The sequence below is a fragment of the Haematobia irritans genome, chromosome 1 (assembly GCF_050003625.1).
Source record: "Haematobia irritans isolate KBUSLIRL chromosome 1, ASM5000362v1, whole genome shotgun sequence".
NCBI classification, from domain to species: domain Eukaryota; kingdom Metazoa; phylum Arthropoda; class Insecta; order Diptera; family Muscidae; genus Haematobia; species Haematobia irritans.
This window is the reverse complement of record NC_134397.1, coordinates 48680693-48705302: the sequence shown is the minus strand read 5'-3', so window position 1 is coordinate 48705302 and position 24610 is coordinate 48680693. Positions and strand designations below refer to the sequence as shown.

Here is a 24610-nt window from a genome sequence, read left to right as displayed (position 1 = left end):
TCATTCACAGAAAAAGAAATATCATCAATATTTTCAATAAAAATCCTAATTGAATTTGAAAAACATTCAAATAATAAAATAAGAAAGTTCAAAATTTTTTTTAATAAAACAAAGAATTAATCACAAAAATTAATTGAAATAATTAATCTTTTTAATTGGCATCGGTGAAAAGTCGTATCATTTCCGCGATTGAAAAAATTTCCATTAATAATTAATTGGATCAACTAGTTTCGTTATTGAAACACAAAAATATTTTTTGCTGTAAAAATGAAAAATTTCTTTTGGTTTTATTTATGTGATCTATTTTTTACTGCATCGTTTCTTGTTGGCTGACTTTTTGTAACTTCACTACAAAGCAAAAACGCGTTAAAAATAGGAGATGTTTTTCAAAACTTTATTTTACAGACGTATTTTTTTAAATCTACACACAAAAAAATTTCACGAAAATTTTTCCAATTAAAATTTTAATTGAGTCTTAAAAAATACTCAATTAAAAATGTAATTGATTCAACAAATTTTTAAATTGAAACAAAAATCAATCACTAAAATAATAGTATAAATTAATTTTTTAATTGGATTAATTAACTTTTTAATTGAGCTTCAATTAATTTTTTAATTGATACTATCATTTCTGTGATTCAAGACATTTCAATTAAAAATTAATTGGATCAATTAATTTCGTGATTGAATCAGAAAAAAATTTTTTGGGTGTAGCATAATTTCTACTTGAAGTCGAGTCTGAGTTCGGAAATTTAATTTGTCCGTAACTTTAATAGTACTTGATGAAAAACAATGGAAAAACGAATAAATTAATATTTGTTTCCTAGAAGCAAGTATGAAAACTCAAATTTAAAAGAGCATTGTGTCTTAAAAGTAGCCTTGCTTCAATTCTCCCCTTCTTTGGCTCGGAAACAATACCAAAAATCATTAGATTAAGGACGAAATCTTTGGAAGCGGAAAAAACAAATTTTACCCAAATATACACTGAAACAATAGCTTTATATTGGTATTAAAATCTTGTGCCACCGTGGTGCAATGCCCGTCTTGCCTACACAGGGTCATGGGTTCAAACCCAGTTTAGACCAAACACCAAAAAGTTTTTCAGCGGTGGATTATCCCAAATTAGTGATGCTGGTGACATTTCTGAGTGTTTCAAAGCTTCTCTAAGTGGTTTCACTACTGTTCGGACTCGGTATAAAAAGGAGGTCCCTTGCCATTGAGCTTAACATAACAAGTCCACCACAGTGGTATCACAATAGACTGAATAGTCTAAGTGAGCCTGAAATATCGGGCTGACACTATACCTAACCTAGAGAGAAATGTGTCTATTTTGGCCAAATGGAAAAAAATCCAGGGTTATGTGGGAAAGTTAGATCTTTTAGTCCTCCTCTATCTTGCAAAATGTGTTTAAGATTCCCAATATATGGCCTACAAAAAAGTGGAGGCATAAATCCGGAAATTTTCTTTCGATTTCCTGCACTGAAAAAAATATAGTCGTGAGGTAAAAGATTTTATGTCCTTAAAATACAAACGCAAATTTTGCTTAGCATAGAAGACGCATATCCCAAAAATAAGGATTTTTGCCTTGTCCAAAAGTCGATAAACTTTTCAATGAAGTCGTATTGGCCTTATTATTAAGTAATTTGACTTAAAAATGGATATCATAACATAAAAGAAAAAAGTTTTGGACTAAGGTCAACTGGACTTTAACAATTCAGAAAAATTCTTTAAAATTAATGAAATTGTCTTAAATTTGTTGTCTTTTTGCATCTTGACTACAAAGCAACAAATCGTTCAAAAATAGGACATGTTTTTCAACAATTTATTTTAAAGACGTTTTTTACTTAAAACATAACATAATTTCTACTGGAAGCTGAGTCTAAATTTTGAAAATAAAGTTGTCGTTAACTCGTTTTTAAAGCATATGAAGAAAAAAGCTGAAAAAACGAAAAATTTTAATTTGCACACAAAACCCAAATTTAAAAGAGAATTGTGTCTTAAAAGTATCCTTACTTGTATTCTACGCTTCTTTGGCTCGGAATCAATACCAAAATTGTTAAAGTAAAGACAAAATCTTTGGAACGGCGCATGCTTTTTTTCAGTGCGTAGTGTTGTTTTGGGCCCGAAATAGATGTACAGTTCCTAATATAGCACCCATTTATCGTGATCTCCCGATTATGGTTCTCGTGCTCATTTAAATTGATATGGACCAAATAAATCTTAAACCTAAACACGGTTGCCACAGTTGGTAGAATCCTACAAAAAATGGTAGATTTTGCAAAATATTCCTCTCCAACTAAGAGGTACTTCACAAATTTTCTATAGAAATAAAATTTTTAAAAAATTTTCTATAGAAATAAAATACTGACAAAATTTTCTATGGAAATAAAATTTTGACCAAATTTTCTATAGAAATAAAATTTTGACGAAATTTTCTATAGAAATAAAATTTTTCTATAGAAATAAAATTTTGACAAAATTTTCTATTGGAATAACATTTTTACAAAATTTTGTATTGAAATAAAATTTTGACAAAATTTTCTATTGAAATAAAATTTTGACAAAATTTTCTATTGGAATAAAATTTTGACAAAATTTTCTATTGAAATAAAATTTTGACAAAATTTTCTATTGAAATAAAATTTTGACAAAATTTTCTATTGAAATAACATTTTGACAAAATTTTCTATTGGAATAAAATTTTGAGAAAATTTTCTATAGAAATAAAATTTTGACAAAATTTTCTATTGAAATAAAATTTAAAAAAAAATTTCTATTAAAAAATTTTGACAAAACTTTCTATTTAAAAATTTTTGACAAAATTTTCTATTGAAATAAAATTTTGACAAAATTTTCTATTGAAATAAAATTTTGACAAAATTTTGTATTGAAATAAAATTTTGACAAAATTTTCTATTGAATTAAAATTTTGACAAAATTTTCTATTGAAATAAAATTTAAAAAAATTTTTCTATTAAAAAATTTTGATAAAACTTTCTATTTAAAAATTTTTGACAAAATTTTCTATTGAAATAAATTTTTGACAAAATTTTCTATTGAAATAAAATTTTGAGAAAATTTTCTATAGAAATAAAATTTTGACAAAATTTGCTATTGGAATAAAATTTTGACAAAACTTTCTATTTAAAAAATTTGACAAAATTTTTCTATTGGAAAAAAATTTTGACAAAATTTTCTATAGAAATAAAATTTTGACAAAATTTTCTATTGATATAAAATTTTGACAAAATTTTCCATTGAAATAAAATTTTGACAAAATTTTCTATTGGAATAAAATTTTGCGAAAATTTTCTATAGAAATAAAATTTTGACAAAATTTTCTATTGAAATAAAATTTTGACAAAATTTTCTATTGGAATAAAATTTTGCGAAAATTTTCTATAGAAATAAAATTTTGACAAAATTTTCTATTGAAATAAAATTTTGACAAAATTTTCTATTGAAATAAAATTTTAACAAAAATTTCTATTGAAATCAAATTTTGACAACATTTTCTATTGAAATAAAATTTTGACAAAATTTTCTATAGAAACAAAATTTTAACAAAAAATTCTATTGGAATAAAGTTCTGAGAAAATTTTCTATTGAAATAAAATTTTGACAAAATTTTCTATTGAAATAAAATTGTTTACAAAATTTTCTATTGAAATAAAATTTTGACAAAATTTTCTATTGAAATAAAATTTTGACAAAATTTTCTATAGAAACAAAATTTTAACAAAAATTCCTATTGGAATAAAGTTCTGAGAAAATTTTCTATTGAAATAAAATTTTGACAAAATTTTCTATAGAAATAAAATTTTGACAAAATTTTCTATTGAAATAAAATTTTGACAAAATTTTCTATAGAAATAAAATTTTGATAAAATTTTGTATTGAAGTAAAATTTTAAAAAAATTTTCTATTAAAAAAATTTTGACAAAACTTTCTATTAAAAAATTTTCACAATATTTTCTATTGAAATAAAATTTTGACAAAATTTTCTATAGAAACAAAATTTTAACAAAAATTTCTATTGGAATAAAATTCTGAGAAAATTTTCTATTGAAATAAAATTTTGACAAAATTTTCTATTGGAATAAAATTTTGACAAAATTTTATATTGAAATAAAATTTTGACAAAAATTTCTATTAGAATAAAATTTTGACAAAATTTTGTATTGGAAAAAAATTTTGACAAACATTTCTATTGGAATAAAGTTTTGAGAAAATTTTCTATTGAAATAAAATTTTGAGAAAATTTTCTATAGAAATAAAATTTTGACAAAATTTTCTATTGGAATACAATTTTGAAATAAAATTTTGACAAAATTTTCTATTGAAATAAAATTTTAAAAAAAATTTCTATTAAAATTTTTTCGACAAAATTTTCTATTGAAATAAAATTTTGACAAAATTTTAACAAAAATTTCTATTGGAATAAAGTTCTGAGAAAATTTTCTATTGAAATAAAATTTTGACAAAATTTTTTATTGGCATAAAATTTTGACAAAATTTTCTATTGAAATAAAATTGTTTACAAAATTTTCTATTGAAATAAAATTTTGACAAAATTTTCTATTGAAATAAAATTTTGACAAAATTTTCTATTGAAATAAAATTTTGACAAAATTTTCTATAGAAACAAAATTTTAACAAAAATTTCTATTGGAATAAAGTTCTGAGAAAATTTTCTATTGAAATAAAATTTTGACAAAATTTTCTATTGGAATAAAATTTTGACAACATTTTCTATTGAAATAAAATTTTTTACAAAATTTTCTATTGAAATAAAATTTTGACAAAATTTTCTATTGAAATAAAATTTTGACATAATTTTCTATTGAAATAAAATTTTGACAAAATTTTCTATTGAAATAAAATTTTGACAAAAATTTCTATAGAAATATAATTTTGACAAAATTTTCAATAGAAATAAAATTTTACAAAATAATAATTTTCTTGTTTTGGTAGATTGTTTTTTGGCTCGGGAACCTTACCTTTAGGGTTTTTTTCCCGGGAACGGGATCCCGGGAATGTGTTATTTTTCTTTACAATATTTTATATATAATAGAGTGTTTTATATGGCAAATGACAGTTGAAATCTAGTTAAAGTGAATTTTGGAATTGTAATGTGAACGACTATGGTACCAAGTAGTAGTAGTTGCCTTGTGGGACATATAAAGTCTTGGGTTCTAGCCCAGATTCCAACGGGCTCCCAATTGTTAGAAAGAAGATTGCACTTCCTAATTTATGATTGTCATATTTCTGTAAACCGACATTCCTGACTAAAGCTTTAAAAACAACGGGACATTTTACCTTATGTAACCCACGTTTGTAATTGTATATATAATTGTATAAAATTTCACAATTATTGCATGGATGTTTTTATGAAATATGAAAATGCCAACCTTTATTAATTTCATACACGTTAGATTGGATTAGGTATTATTTTTTGATTGGATCACCTAGACTATTCAGTTCGTTGTAATACCACAAGTGGTGAACTTCTCTCTTATCAACGAAGGGACCTACTTTTTTAGCCGAGTCCGAACGGCGTTCCACACTGCAGTGAAACCACTTAGAGAAGCGTTAAAATACTCAGAAAAAGAGAATGTAGCCAATCCATTTTTGTCGGTGGCGGCTGACACTAAATGTTTGCTTCGGCTGCTTGATGGCTAAGCCGGTATAAATTCGTCTATTCGACGGAGGGCAAATATCCATTATGAAATCAAGTTGAAGTTATCTGAATGGTAATGAGATTATTTGTACAACCAATCTAACAATCAAATTTATTGCCACCGATTCATGCAGTGTGGATGCACTGCCTTCTTTATACTGTATACCAAAAGGGCAAATAAACTCTTACTGCTGAAGTATTTTTTGCTGGGATGCATTTTAAATGAAATAAAGTTTTTATTTATTTTTTACTAAGTAAAAATTTTGACTTTTTTACAAAAAATATTTAGCGTTTTTTCTGGCTTTTTAGCCGGTTGTAGCTTTTTTTTGGACATCTATCGGTTTTTGAAGAAGACATTCTGCTGGCTGCTTAAGTAGCGGTGGTTGTAGTATTACTGAGATTTGAAGGTTTCTTCAACACCGGTTATATTTTAACGGGTACCACAACTTTTTTGACAGCAGGTTCCATCTTTTTGGTCGAAACTGGGGTTGAACCCATGACCCTTTGTATGCGTGGCGGGCCTGCTAACCATTGCAAGTTTTAAGCATTAATCTCAATTCGTTTGAAAGTTTGCATGGTTTCAACAGACGGTTTCAATTGTCTTTAATATTTTTTATTTTCTTAACCCTTTCGACCTTAAAGTTACCTGTGGGCAACTTTTTGTGTTTTGTGACTCACTGTCAGCGTTGTTTTTGTTCATAAAACTGTAACGGCATCGAAAGCTACAAGTGTTTTCTTCAAGTTGAATGAAAAATCAACTAATTTGGTTGTCAATTAGCAAAAAATTTTTTCATTAATACGCACGTACCTCAAGAAAAAAATATTTGCGTATTTAAAAAGAGGTTTTTATACATGTGACTTTTTTCAAAAATTACAACTAAAATGTTGAAAGTTTTTATTAAATCTATTGTAGTACATGTCAAATAAAATATTTCTGGAAGTCAAATCTTAGAATTTCAAAAAACCAACAGATGGGAAATTTTTAAAATTGAAAAGTTGCCTGTGGGCAACTTTGGGCAATTGTGGTAATAAAATAACATATTTTTGAGCATAAGACCTGGAGAAAAAAAGGTTTGAAAAACAATGATTTTGAAAAAATTTTGAACTTCAATTGGGATGTACCAGTGACGAGAAATGCGGCGATGATGTGGAAAACATATCTGCAGTGCAGTGGGGAATTGGGAAGGAATCGTAAAAAGGGAGGAAGCCACTTCTTGGCAAAATACTAGTGGATTAGCACGAATATTGACTCTTTATAATACTTTGGTTTTTTACATCGCCAGTTAAATTGAAATGGGTTAAAAAAAAAAAAAAACATTTTCGTGAGTCACGCGTGATTCACGCGAAGCCGTGAATGAAATTTAAACGAAACCTCGTGAATGTGCGTGAACGGGATTAAAGAAAAATGTGTGGCGCGTGAGTAAAAATGAAATTGTGTTCGTGATTGTGACTGAGTAAACTTTCTCCGAAATCACGCTCCCGATAAAAATTTACGTTCACGATCCAACCCACGCTCACGATCCAACTCACGCTCAAGATAAAATTCACGTTAACAATAAAATTCATATTCAAATTCGCACTCACGGTAAAACAGACACAAAAAGTCACAATCACGAACAAATTCACGTTCACGATTTAATTCAAGCTCACCGATTTTAATCACTTTTACATATTTAATCACGCTTAAGATTTCAATAGCGTGAGTCACGAGAAATTTCGTTAATTACCAGAATTTTATTGAGCCACGAAAATTGTCGTGTTCCGAAAATATTCGTGACTTACGAGATTTGTCGTGAATTACGAAAATTGTCGTGAATCGTGCGAAAGCGTGAGACATAAACATTGTTCATGTGTGAGCGTGTGCGAGTATGACTTTTCATTTCGTGACCGTGAATTCCTACCCACATGGCATGCGTGAGTACAAATATTTCTTCGTGAATGTATTTGAGCGTGATTGAAATTCCACTCACGCGTGCATCTAAGTATATATTTACTGTAAAATAACAAAAAACTTAACAAAAATCCAATAAAACGTAATACGTCTATCATTACAAAACAAAAAAGTTTGTAGTCACAATTGCCCAAAGTTGCCCACAGGCAACATTCTCTACCGCCTAAACGAATGGGCGTGGCGTCCCGAAATTTTGGCTAGACGCTTCTTAAATGACATCAACATGATTAAAAGTAAAAAAAAATTTTATCGATACCTATAAAAATTCGGGGTCGAAAGGGTTAAAATAATCTTTTTGGCATCAAACGAAAACTTATTTTGTCTAAAATTTCGTTCTTCAGGAAAGACTTCTGTATACGGTGGTAGGCATCAAAATTCAAAAAGTAGACTATTTTCAAAATAAAAAAAACTGCCTATTTTTTCTATTTTGATTACAATCCTTAGGCTAAAAATCATTGCATACGATAATCCTTTCAGTGTAGTTTAGCTTTTTCAATATACCGAAAATAATAACATATTTATAGAGTCACGGCTATGTGATTTTCTATATGTACACATACTAGCATATAAATTAAAAATATTTTAATTGTAGGATGTGAGAAAAAACTTATGTTTTTCTGGAATAGCAAAAACAAAAAAAAAACATTAACTGACACTTTCCATGCCTTAGCAAAATATTTTATAAATCTGCATGACCCAAATTGTTTTTTTATATACATATATACAAAAATCTATTAATTTTAGGTGTTTAAAAATGGATAACATTTGTGTTTTTTTATGTTTTAAATCAAACAATGGCAGGTCAAAGTCCTCGTTATAGAAATTTCCTCTTACTCTAGGTTAAAAAGGCCATTATAGCCTTCAGTGCCCATTTGGTGTAAAGTAAACATAGTTTTTTGGCTTTAATAATTTTTGAAGTGGTTAAAAAAATATTTCAAATATCAATTGCAAAAAAGCTTAGAACATTGTACAGAGAGCATAATTTTAAGCATTAACAAAAAATAATAAAACGTTGTTGGTAGTTAGAAAGTGAGCATCATCCTTTTTGGCGAATAAAACACAACGCAGCATAGACAAAATGCAAAAGGGATTAACTTAAAAAAAAAATAGAGTTCATATTAGGATTAATAGATTAAATCAAAAGATCAATTGATCCTGAATTGAATTGGTAATAGAGAGGAGAGGAGGCAGAGAAGAGCTTGTGGTTTCTTCATTAGGATTAAAATGAACCATTTTGAACTCACCATTTTTGATACTTGGCTCACGTTTAATAGAAGGCGTTTTTCTTAGAGTTTTCGTTTTGAATTCCGGTTTGGGCTCTTCTTTGGGCTCCTTAAGGATCTCATCTACTTTGGGGACTTTTTTGAGAACGGGCCGAATTTTGTTTAGCACATTCTCACTACTCTTACTGGGCAAGGGTTTCTCTTCGCGTTTAACATGCCTAAGCTTGGGCTTTTCTAATTTAAAACGCAATCTACGCTCGCGATCTTCTTCAGTCTCGCCATCTACGGCCTCATCGTCGTCTTCGATTTTTTTCATGGATTTGTCACGTTTTACAACAACTGGCCTAAGTTTGGGCTTTTCTATTGAGAAGCGTCGTTTTAACTCACTTTCTTCGGGTTCCACAGGCTTTTTAGTTGCGGCTGCAGCCGGTTTGGAAACAGGTGTTGGAGTCTTCTTGGCCGCTGCTGCGGTGGTGTTGGCTTTTGAAGGTGTGGTAGTTTTCTTTGGTGGTTCTTCTTCTTCGGATTCCTCTTCTTCAGATTCTTCCTCTTCTTCTTCGGATTCCTCTTCCTCTTCGGATTCTTCTTCAGTCTCTTCTTCGGTTTCCTCTTCAGTTTCTTCTTCTTCCTCCTCTTCCTCTTCTTCCTCAGAAGAAGATGGTGGGGGTGTTGGTTCTTTTTTCTTAAGCACAGATTTTCCAAGAGGTGTTGTCTTACCTCCAGCAGCTGCTTTCGTAGCCGTGGTTGTAGTATTACTGGGAGTTGAAGGTTTCTTCAACACTGACACGGGTTCTTTTTTAACGGGTGCCACAACTTTTTTGACGGCAGGTTCCGTTGTTGTTTTCGTTTCTGCCAAAGGTTTTTTGGGCTCAGCATTTGTTTTCGTTGAGGCAGAAGAAGTGGTAGAGGGTTTTTTCAAAATACTGTTACTACTAGGGGTCGATTTGTCATTGGTAGTTGCTGATGCTGGCTCACTGGTCTTCTTGGCCCATGGCACTGAAGTTTTGGCCACTGGCTTAAGGCCAACGCCTCCATCATCTTTAACCCATGGTGGTCGAAATGTGGTCCGGGTTGATGATGGTGTCGCTGAACTTGTGCTTTTGGGTGCAACAAATGGCATAATGCTATCGGTGTTTTATTTTCCAAATAAAATTTCAAACTTTATATTGTCGTTATTTTTTCTATTTTTTTTAATTCGTAACACTTCTTGTTTCTAAAATAGGTGACGTTGAAGGGGGAGTTTTTATTTTCTAATAAATTCTTTTTATAAAAACATCGTAATATTGATGATGATGATGATAGTTTAATTCACAATTAAAATTCGATTTTTTTCGCAAAACTTTATTTTCTTTTTATAGTCGCTTTTTCGTTGTTTTTTCACTAAAATTGTTCACCGATTTTTATTTTTAAGCTAAAATAATAATAACATTATTTTTTAAAAATGGATTTTCCTTAAATCACATAAGACGAAAAAAAAAAATGAAAATCTCAAGGAAGGAAATTTTGTCGTACTATGAGCGCATTTAAAAGACAACAACTGTTTCGAATGTGTTTCCCATTATGCGCCAGCCGTGTGTGACTCGATTCACAGCTATTTTTAGGCGGGTGAATATGAAAAAATATTAGCATCAAATATTTAGCCCACAAACACATTTCTTGGCACAGACAAAATGAGACGAATTTGTTTACTAATACCAAAAGAAACAAAAAATTACACATAATTATATACCTATATATATTATATATATAGGTATGTATATACAAATACAACGAATATATGTATATATTTTTTCTACAATGTATATAGATAGAATATTATAAAAAATTATATTTTATTATTTTATTACAATTATTATTTTTTTGTTTAAGATATTCTCTGTATAAATGTATGAAAGATTTGCATAGCTATGACGTTGATATATTAAGAGGATTTTATATATTGGTTAGTTGAAAAAGTCATTTCGTATTTTGTCAATAGATGTCGTTGTAGTCATCTATCTCCAGAGCGTCTGATGTTCTTACAAAGAATGAACAAAAACGGAAACAATGTAATTTTTTAATATACTCCACAACTTTTAGTACAATTTTGTAAGGGAAAATTTACTATGTTTGACATTGCATACTACTGTATAAAATTTTTACTACACACGAAAATATATTTATGTCTTCAATCACAAAATTATTTGATCCAATTATTATACCCTCCACCATAGAAAAACTTTTACTACACACGAAAATATATTTTTGTTTTAAATCACAAAATTAATTGATCCAATTATTATACCCTCCACCATAGGATGGTGGAGGGTCATTCCGTTTGTAACACATCGAAATATTGCTCTAAGACCCCATAAAGTATATATATTCTGGGTCGTGGTGAAATTCTGAGTCGATCTAAGCATGTCCGTCTGTTGAAATCATGATACCTTCCGAACGAAACAAGCTATCGACTTGAAACTTGGCATTGATGTAGGTCGGATGGTATTGCAAATGGGCCATATCGGTTCACTTTTACGTATAGCCCCCATACATACGGACCCCCAGATTTGGCTTTCGGACCCTCTTGGAGAAGCAAATTTCATCCGATCCGGCTGAAATTTGTTACATGGTGTTGTTATATGGTCTCTAACAACCATGCAAAAATTGGTCCACATCGGTCCATAATTATATATAGCCCCCATATAAACCGATCCCCAGATTTGGCTTGCGGAGCCTCAAAGAGAAGCAGATTTCATCCGATCCGGCAGAAATTTGGTACATGATGTTGGTATATGGCCTATAACAGCCATGCAAAAATTAGTCCACATCGGTCCTTAATTATATATAGCCCCCATATAAACCGATCCCCAGATTTGGCTTACGGAGCCTCTAAGAGAAGCAAATTTCATCCGATCCGGCTGAAATTTGGTACATGGTGTTGGTATAGTCTCTAATAACCATGCAAAAATTGGTCCACATCGGTTCATAATTATATATAGTCCGCATATAAACCGATCGCCGGATTTAGCTTGCGGAGCCTCAATGAGAAGCAAATTTCATCCGATCCGGCTGAAATTTGTTACATCGTGTTGGTATATGGTCCATAATTATATATATCCCCCATATAAACCGATCCCCAGATTTGGCTTGCGGAGCCTCAAAGAGAAGCAAATTTCATCCGATCCGGCTGAAATTTGGTACATGATGTTGGTATATGGCCTATAACAGCCATGCAAAAATTAGTCCACATCGGTCCTTAATTATATATAGCCCCCATATAAACCGATCCCCAGATTTGGCTTGCGGAGCCTCTAAGAGAAGCAAATTTCATCCGATCCGGCTGAAATTTGGTACATGGTGTTGGTATATGGTCTCTAACAACCATGCAAAAATTGGTCTCCATATAGCCCCCATATAAACCGATCCCCAGATTTGGCTTGCGGAGCCTCAAAGAGAAGCAGATTTCATCCGATCCGGCAGAAATTTGGTACATGATGTTGGTATATGGCCTATAACAGCCATGCAAAAATAAGTCCACATCGGTTCATAATTATATATAGCCCCCATATAAACCGATCGCCAGATTTAGCTTGCGGAGCCTCTAAGAGCCAAAAATAATCTACCAAAATTTTATTGGCATAGAAAATTTTGTCAACATTTTATATTTCTATCGTAAATTTTGTCAAAAATTTATTTCTATAGAAAATTTTGTGAACATTTTATGTATTTAGGAAATTTTGTCAAAATATAATTTCTATACAAAATTTTGTCAAAAATGTATTTCTATAGAAAATGTTGTCAGAATTTTATTTCTGTAGAAAATGTTGTCAAAATGTTATGTCTATAGAAAATTTATGAAAAACCTCTTAGTTGGAGAGGAATATTTTGCAAAATCTTCCAAAATCCAACTAAGAAGTGCTTCATAAATTTTGTATAGAAATAACATTTTGACAAAATTTTCTACAGAAATAAAATTCTGATAAATTTTCTATAGAATACAAAAAAAAATAAATAAATAAATTTTTGACAAAATATTCTATAGAAATTATATTTTGACAAAACTTCCTACAGAAATAAAATGTTGACAAAATGTTCTATAGAAAGAAAATTTTGAAAAAAATTTATATGGCAATAAAATTTTGGTAGATTATTTTTGGCTCGAGTAGCAATCGTGATTTTTCTGTGATTGGGGATCGGTTTATCTGGGGCTATATATAACTATAGATCGATACGGACCAATTTTGGCATGGTTGTTATCGGCCGTATAATAGTGCAATGTACCAAATTTCAACCGGATCGGATCAATTTTGCTCCTTCAAGAGGCTCCGGAGGTCAAATCTAGGGATATATATAATTATGAACCAATATGGACCAATTTTTGCATAGTTGTTAGAGACCATATACTAACACCATGTACCAAATTTCAGCCGGATCGCATGAAATTTGCTTCTCTTAGAGGCTCCGCAGGTCAAATCTGAGGATCAGTTTATATGGGGGCTATATATGTTAGGGGCTATATAAAATTATAAAACAATCGCAACAATAATAAACGATAGAAAGTCATTGAAAAATCACTACGCGATGACCAAGCTGGTTTTCGTCCACATCGAAGCTGCGTAGACCAGACGAATACATTGAGAGTCATTATAGAACAGTCAATAGAATGGAGAACCTCACTTGGATTTGTAGACTTTCGCAGAGCTTTCGACTCCATCAAAAGGCACGTAATTTGGGCGGCATTCAAGAGAAAACATGTACCACAGTAAATAATAAACTCAGCAAAAAAAAAGCGTCGCCAAAAAAGTAGTGTTCTTGTCATAGGACGGATGTCCACCATTTCAACAGCCGTTGCACTGAATTTCCATCAGTTCGTAAGGTGTGATCCAAATTCAGTGTTTTTGGGATGTGCATTAAACAATTTTGTGATATTTTGCCAAATAAATAATTTTTATAATTTTTGATGGGTTTTAATGCATTCTAAATTTCAAAAATTCGCCATTTCAAAAATTCGCCATTTTTTTAGAATGAATTTTTTTAAGTTTTTTTACAAACGCGGCGTTAAACAAGGATTTCCCTTTTTCCATTATTACGAAAAAGAGACGAATAGTATGGAATTTCCAGCGTCATTTGGAAGATTTGGAATTTGCTGATAACATTTGTCTCATGTCACACCAGTTCTTCTTGGAATACAACGAACGAAGAACACATTAAACGCCAAATTACAGAGAACAAATGAAAATGGATAGGCCATGGTTAGGTTAGGTTAGGTGGTAGCCCGATGTATCAGGCTCATTTAGACTATTCAGTCCATTGTGATACCACATTGGTGAACTTCTCTCTTATCACTGAGTGCTGCCCGATTCCATGTTAAGCTCAATTACAAGGCACCTCCTTTTTATAGCCGAGTCCGAACGGCGTTCCACATTGCAGTGAAACCACTTAGAGAAGCTTTGAAACCCTCAGAAATTTCACCAGCATTACTGAGGTGGGATAATACACCGCAGAAAAACTTTTTGGTGTTCGGTCGAAGCAGGAATCGAACCCACAACCTTGTGTAAAGGGTGATACGGTCAAAATTTGGTCAATATAAACTTGACGTATTTCTTTCAATTTTGCATTTAAAAAACCCGAACACCCCTCATTTTGAAGGTGTGTGTGTGTGTGTGTAGAATGTTGCTCCTATTTTGATTTTGGAATTCACTCTTCAGTTGTCAAAATGCCGTCCAAGCAAGAAGTGCAGCATATCAAAATTTTGCTCGCGCATTGCGAAAATCCGAGCTACTCGCACGCAAAGCTGGCAAAATCGCTAAAAGTTGCCAAATCAACCATTACAAATGTAATTAAAGTGTTTGGGGAACGTTTGTCGACAGCCAGGAAGTCTGGATCGGGGGGAAATCGAAAACCGGAAGCCGCTGAGACGACAAAGAGAGTTGCCGGTAGTTTCAAGCGAAACCCTAACCTCTCTCTCCGAGATGCCGCAAATAAGCTGGGTGTATCGTCTACAACCGTGCATCGAGCTAAAAAACGAGCCGGACTATCGACTTACAAGAAGGTAGTGACTCCAAATCGCGATGATAAACAAAATACGACGGCCAAAGCGCGATCCCGGAGGCTGTACACGACGATGCTGACGAAGTTTGACTGTGTGGTAATGGACGACGAAACCTACGTCAAAGCCGACTACAAGCAGCTTCCGGGACAGGAGTTTTATACGGCAAAAGGAAGGGGAAAGGTAGAAGATATTTTCAAGCACATAAAACTGTCAAAGTTCGCAAAGAAATATCTGGTTTGGCAAGCCATCTGCACCTGCGGCTTGAAATGCAGCATTTTCATAGCTTCCGGGACTGTCAACCAAGAAATTTACGTGAAAGAGTGTTTGAATAAACGTCTGCTGCCTTTCCTGAAGAAACACGGTTGTTCCGTACTGTTTTGGGCGGATTTGGCATCTTGCCATTACGGTAGAAAGGCCATGGAGTGGTACGCCGCCAACAACATGCAGGTGGTTCCCAAGGACAAGAACCCTCCCAACACGCCAAGCGGAACCTAAAGAAGACCAAAAAACTGCTTAGGACGAGCAGCAGTTCAAGGCAAACTGGCTTTCTGCGGCGAAGAAGGTGGACAAGGTGGCTGTACAAAATCTGATGGCAGGTGTCAAGCGTGAGGCCCGGCAATTCGGATTTGGAAAAGCGAAAGCCTAACTGAATATTTTTCCTGAATTTTATACTAATTGAACTTGAAAAAGAAATTTAATTTGATTTTTTAAATAAACGATTTCACCGATTTACACGCGTTTTCCCTTGACCAAATTTTGACCGTATCACCCTTTATACAAGGCGGGCATGCCAACCATTGCACCACGGTGGTTCCCAATAGGCCATACACTTAGAAAAAGTCCTGAAAGCATAGCCAAATCCGCCCTGCATTGGAATCCTCAAGGCTCGTATTTCTAGGACGGCCAGATCGTCTGGACCGTCCTAGAAATACGTGGCACAGAATTGTTACTCTGGAAATAAGAACAATTAAGACTTGGGAAGAAATTAAAACCATTAGTAAAAATAGGATACAATGGAATTTTCTAGTAAATGCCCTATGCTCCCTAGTGGAATGAATAAAGGAAAAATATTAATTTTTTAATTGAATATTTTTTTTAACTCAATTAAGATTTTAATTGGAAAAATTTTCGTGATTTTTTTTCTGTGTAGTGGAGGGAATATACAAACATAACGTACCAAATTTCAACGGGATCGGATGAATGGACGGACTCGGAATTTCATCACGACCCACAATACATATACACTATTTGAGGGCACTATTTCGATGTGTTAAACACGGAATAACAAAGTTCGTATACCTCGTATGGTGTAGGGTATAAAAACAATTTTATTTAGGGAAAAAATAAAAATGTTGAGGAACAATATGTTAGATCAGCAAAGTTTTCTTTTGGCCCTTAATAATTTAATTTAAAATCAGAGCAAAATGTTTAAAGACAATCGGTGAATCGCTTATCATAAAATCAAATTTATTTGCTTTAAAATAATTTATTTGTCTAAAATTTTCTTCCGGAGCAAATTATTTTTTCTTTAGGTGTGCTCTTGCAGATAGTAATTGGCGATAGTGTTATTTTCTTTTAGCCACTGTATTAATAAACATAACGTACATAAATATCAAGATATATATATGTATATCTAAATATAGTATATAATTAAAAATGTATATGTTTTATTATTTTAACTGTCGAACGTTTAATTTTTTTTTGTATAAATTTATATTAGATAAATATTTAAGTGATTTGTATTAAAATGACGTTGGTACATTCGTGGTTTTCTATATACATTCTATTTTAAAAATATCCTATATTCGACAAATGCCCATTGATATGCAAAAAAAAAAAAAATTGCTCATCTTTTTATATATAAACCAATGAACTATATATGTATGCATATATATGTATATATGCAAATGGGGGGTGTTTCACCTATCTCTCACAAATGAATATAGCCATTTTATCTTTCTTTCATCGCCACTTGGTGTTTGCATGCATTATTTTGGAATGAAAAAACCCACAAAACAAAAAGAAATCTAAAAAAAAATCCACATCCAGAATTGATGTCTTCCGGTCGTAGAAGAGTTCACAGATGACATTTTCTCATATTTAAACAAATGTTGTCTCTGCGAAACAATAGAACTTTGAATTTTTTCTAAATGAATAATAAAATATCTCATTCATAAATTTATTTTTGCGTTTTATGTCGACGAAAATTCCATAAGAATAGATGGAAAAATTCTGGAGTATTCATTGAACGTTACTTTTAGAAGTACTAAGAGGGTGGTGCTATAAGTATATGGCCCACAAAAACCTAGTTAACAGCTTTCATTTAGTTTGTAAAAACGATCCAGAATATTGTGATGTTCACGGAACAAATATTAACAAAACTTTTTCAATTGAAATGTTGAGTGAATTAACAAAAATAAAAAATTTTATTAATTCAACAATTTTATTAATCAAAAAACCAAATAATCACAACTAAGCAAAAACAAAACAAGTCTATTGTCTTACTTCAAGTCGATACAATTGGCTCCAACTATATTAACCCGTATGTTTTCTCGGTAAAATAGGCCTCCGTGATGGTGATTTGGCCGATATTTAAAATGCATTTTCTCGGGGCCTGCGAAATAGGCCTCCGAATGAAGAGGTCATCTACAAGAGTTACCAGTATTGGGAATTTTCGCCGAATCGGGGATATTTTTTTCGTGGATGGTGATTTTCCATGATGGTGATTTGACCGGTACTTAAAATGCATTTTCTCGGGGCCTGCGGAATAGGCCTCCGAATGAGGAGGTCATCTACAAGAGTTGCCAGTATTGGGAATTTTCGCCGAATCGGGGATATTTTTTTCGTGGAATGGGGACGACATTTTTGAGTTGGGAACTTGGGGATTTTGTGGGAAATTTTCCTAAATTTGGGAATCGTTGTGGGGATTTTCTCCCAATCGGTTCAGTGAAAAAAATCTGGATGTATACTTTTCCCGACTATATGAAGTAAATCGAATTCGGAAAACATAGTTAGATCTCTCAAAAAAATCTGGCACAATATTTCCACTGCAAGAGCTTCCTCTAGTTTCGGAGATAGTTGGTGTAGCTCTTATCCCTTGTCATCCTTATCCCAACTTTTGAAAACTGAACAGAGTGTGGATGTTTATCCGACACAAATGGGTAACTCCCTCTATGTCCTATACCAAAGTTCCCAACATTTGCCACGCGACCTCATTGCATCTCTTCTAAAAATTTAAAGAAAATTGGGTAACTTTGAATTTTGGAAAAGTCGCTAAAAGAGAGATATACCAAGCGTTAAAAATCTAACAGTGAAGTTCTGAACTTTTGTTGTGGGACCACAGTCCACTTTTCTTGAATATTCAAAAAATCTGAAAACTTAAATTGAATTTTCGAAATGCCAGCCGGAGAGAGTCTCCGCTTCCACTACCAGATATCGTAAAATAAAGTATCTATCATGGCATAAATATGAGTACATGGTTTTCAAAAAAAAAAAAATAAAATAAAATAAAATAAAATCCCCATTCTCTCCCCTTCCCTCCATAGCACCTTTCATTTTCTTCTGCTACTGATCATAAAATTTTCGCTGTTTGTCGACGGTTTTCCTTTGTCGGTAATGGATGAGGCTGTTTGAGATTGTTCGTGTGCATTTCATTCTATTCTCATCTACTTGTTTTGGCAACATTTTTTTCTTGTCATCAGGTCACAGGCCTATTGCAAGTGGGAAGACATTTTCTAGTCTTCCCTCATTTCACCCAAAAAAGCACTACCTCACAATAACAACAATAAATTTGTCATTTCTTTGGTGTTTTTATTATTATATTTTTTTTTGTTTTGTGTAAAATTTAATTTAAGGTATATGCATATATATTCTTTTTTTTTGAAAAATCATCTTTTTGAGTGTTTATACGACACATTAACACAGACATTGGGTGAAAACAAAAGAAAATAAGTGGGTGATGTGGTGTTGAATGGTTGTGACGGAAGCTGAAATTATATTATTGTATATAGTGCCATACGAGGTAGATTCGAAAAGTGAAGACCCTCAGCATGTCGTCCGAGTTACATTAACCATAGAAAAGTACAATTTTATGTTGTTGATATGCCGTCAAACACATTAGCGTCTGAGTGTATTGAAAAGAGTTATTCAAGCGTAATTGTGTGATTTACACTCAAAAAAAAGTGAACTCACTATTTCACTAAAGCCAATTTAACTATATTTTAGTTCATGAACTTATTATATTTGGTGAAAGTTTCATTTACTCTAATAATTTTTTGCGTACGTTAGTTAAATGAGCTAAAAGACGGGAAAAAATTATACTCAAGTTAAGGATAGAGATTTACTAAATTCGTATTTGTCATAATTTGTACATTTTACTACAAAATCGTCCATCATGAACTTCGTATGTCACTAAAGACATTCTTGCAATTTTGAACTCCAATTTTTTCCTTCAAACTACAAAATTTTCTTTAAAAAGGGGAAAAAATTATCTATGTCTAACAAATTTTCTTGAATTTGTCGAAAAATATTTACTTATTTTTTTTTGATATCGGCGCGATGCCAGCGCTTGTAATACAGTTTAGTTAAAAATTTCTAAAAATATTCAAAATTTTTTAAAATTAATCAAAAGTTTTCTTCCTGGTGGGTTCACTGTTTTTTCAGTGTAGTTATATTTGGTTATTGTGGACGAGCTTAACCACCTCAAAGTGAACCAAATGTTTTGTGTATTGCACAATAAATAAATAGTTATAATGATACTGGTAAAAGTTTCTACAGAAATAAAAATTTGAGAAAATTTTCTATACACTCAAAAAAAAGTGAACTCTCTATTTCACTAAAGCCACTTTAACTTTATTTTAGTTCATGGAATTATTATGTTTGGAGAAAGTTTCCTTTACTCTAATAATTTTTTGTGTACATAAGTTCAATTAACTAAAAACGAGGAAAAAAATATACTCAAATGAAGCATAAAGATTAACTAAATTCGTGTCTTCCACAAAATAGTTCAGAATTCCTTTAAATTTGTAAATTTTACAAAAATGCGTCCATCATGAACTTCGTATATCACTAAAGACATTCTTGCAATTTTGGACTCCAAGTTTTTCCTTCAAACTACAACATTTTCTTTAACAAGTGAAAAAACTTAGTTATGTCTAATAAATTTTCTTGAATTATCGAAAAATATTTACTTATTTTTATGACATCGGCGTGATGCCAACGTTTGTAATACTGTTTAGTTAAAATTTTCTACAAATATTCAAAATTTTCTAAAATTAACCGAAAGTTTTCTTCCTGGTGGGTTCATTGTTTTTTCAGTGTAGACATAAAATTTTGACTAAATTTTCTATAGAAATATAATTTTGAACAAAATTTTCTATAAAAATAAAATTTTTAGAAAATTTCCTATCAAAATAATTTTTTTTGAAAATTTGCTATAGAAATAAAATTTTTACAAAATTTTATATAGAAATGAAATTTTTAGAATATTTTATAGAAACCAAATTTTGACAAAATTTTCTATAGAAATAATATTTTTAGAAAATTTTGTAAAAATTTTCTATAAAAATAAAATTTTGACAAAATTTTCTATAGAAATAAAATTTTGACAAAATTTTCTATAGAAATAAAATTTTGACAAAATTTTGTATAGAAATAAAATTGTGAAAAATTTTCTATAGAAATAAAATTTTGACAAAATTTTCTATAGAAATAAAATTTTGAAAAAATTTTCTATAGAAATAAAATTTTGACTAAATTTTCTATAGAAATATAATTTTTAACAAAATTTTCTATAGAAATAAAATTTTAACAAAATTTTCTATAGAAATAAAATTTTAACAAAATTTTCTATAGAAATAAAATTTTGACAAAATTTTCTATAGAAATAAAATTTTGACAAAATTTTCTGTAGAAATAAAATTTTGACAAATTTTTTTTAAAAAATAAAATTTTGACAAAATTTTCTATAGAAATAAAATTTTGACAAAATTTTCTATAGAAATAAAATTTTGATAAAATTTTTTGTACAATAAAATTTTGAGAAAATTTTCGATAGAAATAAAATGTTGACAAAATTTTCTATAGAAATAAAAATTTGAGAAAATTTGATATAGAAATATAATTAAAAAAAAATTCTATAAAAATAACATTTTTAGAATATTTTCTATAGAAATAAAATTTATAAAAAATTTTCTATAAAAATAAAATTTTAAAAACAGTTTTCTATAGAAATAAAATTTTGACAAAATTTTCTATAGACATAAAATTTTGACAAAATTTTCTATAGAAATAAAATTTTGACAAAATTTTCTATAGAAATAAAATTTTTAAAAAAATTGTATAGAAATAAAATTTTGACAAATAGACAAAATTTTCTATAGAAATAAAATTTTGACAAAATTTTCTATAGAAATAAAATTTTTAAAAAAATTTCTATAAAAATAAAATTTTAAAAACAGTTTTCTATATAAATAAAATTTTGACAAAATTTTCTATAGACATAAAATTTTGTTAAAATTTTCTATAGAAATAAAATTTTGACAAAATTTTCTATAGAAATAAAATTTTGACTTTGAATTTGAATTTTCTATAGAAATAAAATTTTGACAAAATTTTCTATAGAAATAAAAATTTGACCAAAATTTTTATAGAAATAAAATTTTGACAAATAGACAAAATTTTTTATAGAAATCAAATTTTGACAAAATTTTCTATAGAAATAAAATTTTGTAAACATTTTCTATAGAAATAAACTTTTGACAAAATGTTCTATAGGAATAAAGTTTTGACAAAATTTTCTATAGGAATAAAATTTTGACAAAACTTTCTATAGGAATAAAATTTTGACAAAAAATTCTTTAGGAATAAAATTTTGACTAAAATTTTTATAGGAATAACATTTTGAAAAATTTTCTATAGAAATAAAATTTTCACCAAATTTTTTATAGAAATAAAATCTTGAGAAAATTTTCTATAGAAATAAAATTTTTAGAAAATTTTCTATAGAAATACAATTTTTAAAAAATTTCTATAGAAATAAAATTTTGTAAAAATTTTCTATAAAAATAAACTTCTGAAAAAATTTTATATAGAAATAAACTTTTGACAAAATTTTCTATAGAAATAAAATTTTGACAAAATTTTCTATAGAAATAAAATGTTCACAAAATTTTGTATAGAAATAAAACTTTCACTAAATTTTGTATAGAAATAAAATTTTGACAACATTTTCTATAGAAATAAAATTTCGACAAAATTTTCTATAGAAATAACATATTGACAAAATTTTCTATTGAAATAAAATTTTTACAAAATTTTGACAAATTTTCTATAGAAATAAAATTTTGATAAAATTTTCTGTAGAAATAAAATGTTGACAAAGTTTTCTACAAAAATAAAATTTTTATAAAAATTTTCTTTAGAAATAAAATTGTGACAACATTTTCTATAAAAATCAAATTTTTAGAAAATTTTCTATAAAAATCAAATTTTTAGAAAATTTTCTATAGAAATAAAATTTTTACAAAGTTTTCTATAAAAATAAAATTTAAAAAAAAAATTCTATAGAAATACAATTTTGACAAAAATTTCTATAGAAATAAAATTTTGGCAAAAAATTTTATAGAAATAAAATCTTGAGAAAATTTTCTATAGAAATAAAATTTTTAAAAAATTTTCTATAGACATAAAATTTTGACAAAAATTTCTATAGAAATAAAATTTGACAAAATTTTCTATAGAAATAAAATTTTTACAAAATTTTCTATAGAAATAAAATGTTGATTAAATTTTCTGTAGAAACAAATGTTTAACAAATTTTTCTATGTAAATAAAATTTTACAAAGTAAGATTTTTTTGTTTGGTAGTTTTTCCCTTTCTGGGACATGACAATGGTGGCAAATAGCTACCAGTTCTATTTAATAAGCTCTAATTTTATTTTGGGATTAGGTCTAGAAAATTTTTTTAGAAATAAAATTTTTAGAAAATTCTCTATAGAAATAAAATTTTTAGAAAATTTTCTATAGAAATAAAATTTTGGCAAAATTGTCTATAGAAATAATATTGTGAAAAAATTTTCTATATAAAAAAAAATTTTTTAGAAAATGTTCTATAAAAATAAATTTTTTAGAAAATTTTCCTTAGAAATACAATTTTGACTAAGGGCGTTTTCGATTCGCAAAAAATATGTTGCATTGGGGTTACACTACTTTTTCCCTCATTGTATTTTCGCCCAAATGATAGTATCATTCCAAAGTTATTGTTAATTCATAATATTGTGAGGGATACGGGATCCAAAATCTATGACAGCGTCCTTCGTATATAGCAATCACTTTCGAGAATGTTGCACCTTTTTTCCCAATCGAAATCGCCATAAATTTTCTAAAAAAATAAAATTTTTAGAAATTTTTCTATGAAATAAAATTTATACAAAATTTTCCATAGAAATAAAATTTTTAGAAAATTTTCTATAGAAATAAAATTTTGACAAAATTAGGTATAGAAATAGAATTTTGACAAAATTTTCTATAGAAATAAAATGTTGATTAAATTTTCTATAGAAACAAATTTTTATCAAATTTTTCTATGTAAATAAAATTTTACAAAGTAAGATTTTTTTGTTTGGTAGTTTTTCTCTTTCTGGCACATGACAATGTTGGTAAATAGTTACCAGTTCTATATAATAAGTCCTAATTTTATTTTGGGGATTGGGTCTCATTTTCATGAGGAAACTTCGGCGCTATGAGTATAAGCTAATCGAAAATGAGTCTCAAAACCTATGTGAAGTAGAACCACAAAAAAACAATAACACCAAAATTTAGTTTTAGGACCCTTGTAAATTTATTTAGGCAAAGCAGACTATCAAAAACCTTTTTCGGGAGGTTCGGGAGTGTAATTTACTTTGGGTTGTGCGATTTATCCGAATTTATTCTGAAAATTGGTTGGTAGTTTTGCTGCAAGATGATGATGCTAATGACCATTGCGATAATTCCGAAACGGCCGCAAACATATTTTCCTCTGTTGGTTAAAGAACTCTTGTAGTTTAGTCAACGTATGGTTTTAAGCGGAATCAAAACAATAATAATGGCTCGTTAGCATTATGAAATTTTCTAATGAAAATACACCCCATTTTCTCGTTTGGGATTCTTCTTCGTTTTCAAGTGGCGCCTATTTTCGCATTTTGAGATTTGGAAATTGTGGAAACTATACACACTTTTGTTGTTCTGAATATCATTGTATCGCATCACAATTGGTTTTTGCGTGGCCGACGTCCCACTAGGCTTTAAAACTTTCTCCTATGAACAGATGGACTAATACGATTTCCAAGAGAATTGTGCTGAGTAACACTAATTAATTTTTTCTTAAAACTTCATATTTTTTCATCAGTTAGGGTTAAATTTTATAAGGTCTTTTTAATTAAAAGCGAAAAAGAACCCTCGATTTTATGGGGCTCATATTCATTATGAATCGTCGCCCCACTTGTGTGGCCCTGTTTCATTTGAGTTTTGGGGTTGTTCATAATGGGGCCATGTTCATACCGCCGGAAGCCCCGTATTTGGTCACTGTTTTATTTAGACTTTGTGACTGATTTTAATGGGATCCATTTTCAAAACGATTCGTTCATGAAAGTGAATCAACACACATGTGGTGTTGAATGGAGAACAGGCGGTGTCAATCTGACAACGATAAAATGACACCATGCGTTGTCGAAATAACAACCAGCGTTA

General features: G+C 29.7%; 2 protein-coding genes across 10 annotated transcripts in view; one reads left to right on the top strand and one right to left on the bottom strand.

The window, feature by feature from the left end:
- The window catches only part of LOC142220845 (uncharacterized), a 175657-nt gene that overhangs the window by 11909 nt on the left and 139138 nt on the right, over window positions 1-24610 (top strand). The gene's annotated exons all lie outside the window — the stretch shown is intronic.
- The window catches only part of sals (sarcomere length short), a 68961-nt gene that overhangs the window by 11710 nt on the left and 32641 nt on the right, over window positions 1-24610 (bottom strand). For 3 of the 6 annotated variants that reach the window (XM_075290211.1, XM_075290210.1, XM_075290212.1), the window contains exon 2: window positions 8876-10265. The exons of 2 other annotated variants lie outside the window; for them this stretch is intronic. In XM_075290211.1, coding sequence (XP_075146326.1) covers window positions 8876-9974 — 1099 coding nt within the window. In that variant the 5' untranslated portion in view covers window positions 9975-10265. The remainder of the gene's footprint in view (window positions 1-8875; window positions 10266-24610) is intronic. One more of the 6 variants, XM_075290213.1, reaches the window with a different exon arrangement.